The following is a 7,051-nucleotide window of genomic DNA, read 5'->3' as shown; positions in this document are numbered from 1 at the left end:
TTTTATTTTTTATTTTTTTATTTTTAAATTTGATTAAAATGTCATTTAAAGTCTAAAAGTTTAAACTTATATTAAAACCAATTCGATGATTAAAATGTCATTTAGCTTCTTGTATTTCATCTTCGTATGTTCTATAAAATAACATTTAAATTTAATATAAACTAAATCGATAAAAAATTATTAAATTAATAAAACCATAAAAGTAAAGGTATAAATTACATGAAACTCACATGTTTTGTCATTTGCATCGCGAAATACATGGCTTTAAAAAACAACCAAAATTTGGGATATGTATAATTAGGGTTTTGTTTGTTTTACAATTATTTTGTTGTAAATTATTACATTATAGGAATATGTCCATGTGGTAGGTAATTAAGAACTACTTTCTAAATATGGAGAAAATTAAGATGATAGTATTTTTCTTAAATTATGATCTTTTAAAATAAAATTAAGAAAAACAAAGGGATATTGGTGGGAAGTTGCAGGGTTATAATTTTTAAATTCAAAAGATAAAATAAAAATAAAAAATAAAAAAATAAAAGAGGAAGTGGGGAAGGGCTGCCCCTCCCAAATTTAACAAAAAAAAAACAAAGGGAAGTCGCAGCCGAAATTCAAAATAAAAAAATAATTAAAAAAAATAAATGGCCCGTCAGCAAAGACGTGGCTCCATTTGCGCCACGTCAGGCAGAAGTCGGCTGCGACTTTAATGAAATCGCGGTCCGCGATTTCGACATAAATCGCAGCCATCGCCTACGATTTTGGGCAAATCGCAGTCTATCCCTGCGATTTATCTACCCTAATTTTGTAATTAGTTTGAAACCTATGTTAGATTTGTCCTTTGTTTTTAAAAAATAATTATTTAAAAAAAAATCCAGAAAATAATGGAAACAAATCCGAATTCTTATGTGGACTATTATAAAAATAATTGAAGAAAGACGGCCCCAGTCCCACTTCCCGATCACTTGGGAAGATATTGGGCACGATTCGTCTGATATATAATAATACCAATACGCATTTCCATTTCCCATTTTCTATTTTCTATTTTCTATTTTTTCTTTTTTATTTTATTTTTCTCATCGTTTGCCTTTCAATTCAAAAGAAAGAAAGAAAAAAAAAATAAAAAGATTTGCAACAAAATCCGGTCGGATCTTGCTTCGTGTGATGTTCATCGTGGTGGGTCTTCTTGCTTGCTCTTAAAACCAACGCCAAACCCACCATTTTCCCCCTAATTTCTCCACTCCAAAAAAAATGTCCAAATTCCATGTTCTTGCCGTCGATGATAGCCTCATTGATCGGAAGCTCATCGAGCGCCTCCTCAAAACCTCCTCCTATCAAGGTAATTTTCCTTTTCTCCTTCAATTTCTCTAATTTCTTCGAATCCAAATTGGTGTTGGTGGATCATCTTTTCCTTTTTTCTGGTTTCTTCAGTCACTGCGGTTGATTCTGGTAGCAAGGCTTTGGAGTTTCTTGGCTTGGTTCATCAAGATCAACCTACGATTACAGACTTCGATCATCAGGTTCACATTCTGATTTCGATTTCTCTTCTCCATTTCCAATCTCTCTGTTTCTGAAATTTTTGTTTTCTTTTGCAGGAAGTGGAGGTGAATCTTATCATTACTGATTACTGCATGCCGGGAATGACTGGCTTCGATTTGCTCAAGAAGGTTAAGGTAATAATTCTTGGTTGAATTTCTTCTACTTTTTGAATATTTTTTTTTTGAATTTTCCTGAAGGATGCGTCCGTCCGTCCACCACCTGCTTGATGAAAAATCTGAGAGAATATTTTCTTACCTACCTTTTCTGTTTGCTTTCCAATCGATTAGATCTGTTCTTCTGTACAATATTCCGCGGATTTTCCTTATAATTTGGGAATTTGTGTTGTGCCAATTCTCCTCAATGTGAACCTGTCAGAAACTTTCCTGCAAATTTTGTTTTTCTTTTCAAACAAACAAACGAACAGACAGACTAGATAGGAATTGGCGCAACCGGTACCGCTGGAACTTTCCGGGAAAATCTGTTTTTCTCGAGAAAGAATTAAACATACAGAGGAAAGCAGGAATAGAATTGACATGAAAATTTCGTGTAAATTTGCAGGAATCGTCGTCTCTAAGAAACATACCGGTCGTGATAATGTCATCGGAAAACGTACCTTCGAGAATCAGCAGGTAAAACCGGAGAATCGATCTGCAAATTTTCCGAAATCTGACGATCTGTTGATTGGATTGGATTTGATTCGATTGTTATGCGAAGCACAGATGCTTGGAAGAAGGCGCGGAAGAGTTCTTCCTGAAGCCAGTTCAATTGTGCGATGTGAACAAACTGAAACCGCACATGATGAAGGCGAAGGCGAAGGATGAAAATCAAGAAGAAACAACCGAGTCGGAGACTGAATTGGAATCGTTAGAACAACAGCCGCAGCCGCAGACGAACGGTAGCAAGAGGAAGGCGGCCATGGAAGACGATGTGGCGGCGGAGAGAAGAAGACGAAGGTACGACAATGGCGTCGCGACTGTGATGTGATGATTAATTAGACATAAATCCGCCATGAGAGAAATTGTACATAGAGTACAGAAGTTGTAATTGGTAATTCGATTACCGTATGAAGATTCTTCTAGTAATTCAATTTTGTTTTGCATTTCAATTAGGGAAACTCAAACTGAAACCTTCAATTCTCTCTCTCTCCTTTTTTTTCTCTCTCTCTCTTTGAAAATCTCTCTTTTATTTCACATTAGTAATTTTTTTTCATCGTCTTCAAAGTGATTTTACGTGTCTTCCTATAGTTCTAAAAGGTTAAAACAGTGATCATAAATAATTAATTAAAAAAGAGCAGAGTTAATATTGAGAATCTAGTTGTTCTCCCCCTTTCAACGTAACATCCTCTGATCCCATTAATTTTATTTTTTTTTAATCTCATTATACTCTTACAAGCGCATCAATTTTATTTTCATTTTTATTATGTGGATCCCATACATGTATTATAATTAATTTACAACTTTTACCTTTTTTTCTCTCTCATCTATTAAGTTGATATAATTTTTAATTAAATTTTTCTATACTTTTATAATTTCTTCTCCATTTATACTTCAATTTTTATTAGTTGATATGAATTTATTATATAATAATATCAATTTATATTAATTAATATCAATAGATTTTTTAAAATAGAAATGATGATTTTTAAATGTTAGAATAATAAAATTTATAATATGTTATATTAAATTATGGTTGTTCAACTAAAATAATATTTTATTTAATGTAATTTTATTTTAATTATTCATTAATATTAAATAAATTGTTCCAATAAAAGTTATTTACTATCAAAATATAAGTGATAAATTAAATTAAAATTTATTATTATTCTAATTAAAAAGGATTAGCACACCAATGTATTTGTAATTAGTTAAGAAGGAGAAATGGATATATTTTTTGGTAAACAAAGAAATTTTGATTACGGTTCCAAAAAATTTATATAAACAACATCAAAGAATAACATTATCATTCTAATTGATTTTCATTCAGAATCATTCCTATTATGATTGCGAGTAAGTAGACGGAACCTATTATGTAAAGCGAAAGTGAGCATAACTCGATGGCAATTGATATATTCTATGTAAATTTGAAAAAAAAAATTAAAATAGAATTTTATTTTTAAATCTTATTTTTTTTCCAATACTCAACTTTTTTTGACATATTTATTTCTAACAAATTTCTCTTTCCCTCTGCAATTTTTTTTTTCTTTTAAAATATCTCTATCTACAATTTTAATATCTTAAATATTTGTCATTATTTCTCTCTCTCCAAATTTTTTACCTCTACATTTTTTTTTTCTTTTTTTCTTACAACTTTCATTTCTCTCTCTAAAAATTTAATATTTTTCAGAACCTTTCTCTTCCTAAATTTTGTCATTTGTAACTTTACTTTCCCTTCCATGTCTATTTTCCTCTGAAAATTATATATTATATTCTCGTTTAGTTTTCATTCATTGTAACTTTTATTTCGCATTGTATTTATTTATTTTTCTCTAACGAATATATTTAGAATCTTGTTTTTATCTCTAAATTTTTTCTCGTTATAATTTTTTTGTTTATTTCTAATTTATTTATTTTTCTTTAATGTATCTTTTCCTCTAAACTTTACTATTTTTCTCTAAAACTTTTTCTCATTCTGTCTTTAACTTTTCTTTCACTGATTATTTTTCTAAATTCCTTTTTTATCTCTCTAAAAGTTATCTTTTAAAAGTTTATTTCCATTCTTCTAAACATGTATTTTCATGTCTCTACAGGGATGACAAAAACTATCGTATGGTTGATTCTCTGCTCCAAGAATAAGAAATGCATGTTCTGACCTAATTCTCGATTCCATTTTTTAAACAATCAATATATATTTTATTGACATATTTACTAAATCGTGAATAAAATATTAAATATTTTTTAAAACTAATTATTTATACTAGTAAATAATAATTCTAAAAGTAATTAATATATAGGGACAATTTGAGATATGGCAAAAAAAAGTTAGGAAAATAAGCAAAATACTATAAGGTTTGAGTTTTTCAACTATATCATTTTTTTTTTGCAAAAAAACGGAGGCCCACTATCTAAATTACAAAGATACCCTGCAGCCTAAACAAACCATAAACACAAGCCCAAAACATTGGTGGAAGCCCAGAAAACCCTTAAGTTTCTATTTACCTCTGATTTCTAATTGATTGTCGAAAATCATCATTGACATTCACATTTACGTTCCTTTCAAGTTTTATTTCTCATTTTTAGTAAGTATCAAATTTCTTTCTCATTTTCCATGCATGTCAATTCTAATTGATTACACATTCATCTCCTTCCCCATTCCCTTCGATTTCTCCTTCACAATAAGTTCGGAATTAGTTCACGTTCCTTTCAAGTTTTCTTTCTCATTTTCCATGCATGCCATTTTGTGGTAACTTCTATTTCAACCATTTCAACCAGGTCGAAATTCTATTTCGATTTCCTGCCCTTTTATTACAGTTTTCGTTGTAACTTCCCTTTGATATACTATTATACAACTGATAATAGTATGGAAAATATGGGAAGAAACAAAAAATATGGAACGAAGATAAAAAAAATACAAGACAAAGGGTCAAAGCAAGTAAAATAGTGATTTACTATTATACAACTGATATATAATTGATATAGAACTGATTGACTTCTGATATACTGTTGATTTACTTTTGATATACTAATGTTGACAGATAGACTCCTGATATATGTGATATATGTTTGATATATATATGATATTAAATTGATTTACTTCTGATATAACTATGATATCTCTACTATAGGTGATATAGAACTGATTGAATTCTGATATACTATTGATTTACTTCTGATATACTAATGTTGACAGATATACTCCTGATATATATGAAATTGATTTACTTCTTATATAACTATGATATCTTCTACTATAGGTGATATAGAACTTATTAACTTCTAATATATTATTGATTGACTTCTGATATACTAATGTTGACAGATATACTCCTGATATATATGTGATATATGTTTGATATATATATGATATGAAATTGATTTACTTCTGATATATTAATGTTGACAGATATACTCTTAACATATATGTGATATATGCTTGATATATATATGATATGAAATTGATTTACTTCTGATATAACTATGATATCTACCAATTATTTCGAACATATTACCTCTAATATGTTTTTTGATATACTACTAATATATGAAATAAATTTTTTTAGATAAAAGCAATGGTACAAACACGAAAAATAAAATAAAAAAACATCGTCGAAAATGTTGATGTCGTTTGTCCCAAAAGACAATATAAACCAACGCCAAAAGTGTTGTCTATGGAAAAATAAAAAGCTTCAAAGATATTATCTTCGAAGACACGACAATCACCAAGAACGAACATTGATGGTCCAAGTTTTTACCTAAAGATTACACAAGAATGAAACTCATGTGTTTTATAGACTGTTGGAACTTATGCTTCTTCTTTTATAGATTTTTAAGAATGACATTGTTAGTCTACTTTTGGTTTATGCTACTGGTTAGTTATGATGTTTAAACATTTAAGTTTTTGGTTGAAGAACTTTGCTGCTTATTTGATGTTGATGTTGATACCGAAGAATGATGTTTAAACCTTTTAAAAATGGCATTGCTGCTGATTTCGTTTTGATCTTTAAAACTTTAAATCAAACTTAATTGTACTAGTGATATATGTACGATATATACTTGATATATCACTGATATATTACTGATATATAGATGTACTATTGATATAAATATGATATATAGACTCATGTAATGATCTAAATTATGTCATCAACCTTGACTTACGAGAGCAAAATCATATAAGCAAACTTCATTGGATTAACACATTGGGTTGTAATAAAAAACCTACTTCATTGTAAAATTCAAATCATAAAAACAATGTTTTGATATACATCTTTGATATACTACAAATGTTTAATTATAAGTATCTACTTATACATCATTGTTGAACAAGTCCAAATTTACAAGTTCTACGATTGTGTCCAACACATTGACAACGTCTGCATCTTGTGTGCTTTCTCACCTCGCCAATTGAAGGAATCCTTTGTTTTCGAGGCCTTCCTAGTAGACGTTTAAACATAGAAGGTAATACAGTAACATCGATCACTATAGATCCCCAGTCAGAATGGTTACCAACAAGACTAATTGAACCATTATAAGTATGTGACAATTTCATAGAAAAATAATACTCCGACACAAATGAGTAAAGGTACCACTCAAAATAATTTAAACAATTAATATCTCACTCAAATTTTAAAAAATAATCAATATACTACTAAAATTAAAAAACATGATGTAAGCAGCTGATACATTATATATTGATTATATCATTTACAGATATATCCTATATTGAGTATATCAGTTATAGATATACCAAATATAGAATATATATAAATGTGATATACCTCACTGATATACTTCATTCAATATATCAGTAATTAATATCACTGATATCAATTCATAGCAAAATCCCAAAAACTAATCGA

General features: G+C 29.0%; 1 protein-coding gene across 1 annotated transcript; it reads left to right on the top strand.

Moving 5' to 3' along the window:
* The first annotated feature begins 987 nt into the window (after positions 1-987).
* Positions 988-2,641, top strand: LOC111025244 (two-component response regulator ORR3). Its single transcript, XM_022303085.2, has 5 exons — positions 988-1,336; positions 1,429-1,517; positions 1,593-1,670; positions 2,095-2,165; positions 2,256-2,641. Exons 1-5 carry the CDS (start codon positions 1,249-1,251, stop codon positions 2,518-2,520), a joined length of 591 nt encoding a protein of 196 aa, XP_022158777.1. The 5' UTR covers positions 988-1,248; the 3' UTR covers positions 2,521-2,641.
* The last annotated feature ends 4,410 nt before the right edge of the window (positions 2,642-7,051 follow it).

Source organism: Momordica charantia (assembly GCF_013281855.1).
Source record: "Momordica charantia cultivar OHB3-1 chromosome 5 unlocalized genomic scaffold, Mcharantia_2.0 BLBB01000005.1, whole genome shotgun sequence".
NCBI lineage: Eukaryota > Viridiplantae > Streptophyta > Magnoliopsida > Cucurbitales > Cucurbitaceae > Momordica > Momordica charantia.
Note: the sequence above shows the minus strand (reverse complement) of the source record. Positions and strands in the feature narration are given on the sequence as shown.

Excerpts from the sequence above, each read along its gene's own strand:
- LOC111025244 (XM_022303085.2), top strand. The coding sequence starts at position 1,249 with ATGTCCAAATTCCATGTTCTTGCCGTCGATGATAGCCTCATTGATCGG. Across the intron at positions 1,337-1,428 it reads CAAAACCTCCTCCTATCAAG|TCACTGCGGTTGATTCTGGT; the intron begins GTAATTTTCCTT and ends TGGTTTCTTCAG. Across the intron at positions 1,518-1,592 it reads TTACAGACTTCGATCATCAG|GAAGTGGAGGTGAATCTTAT; the intron begins GTTCACATTCTG and ends TTTCTTTTGCAG.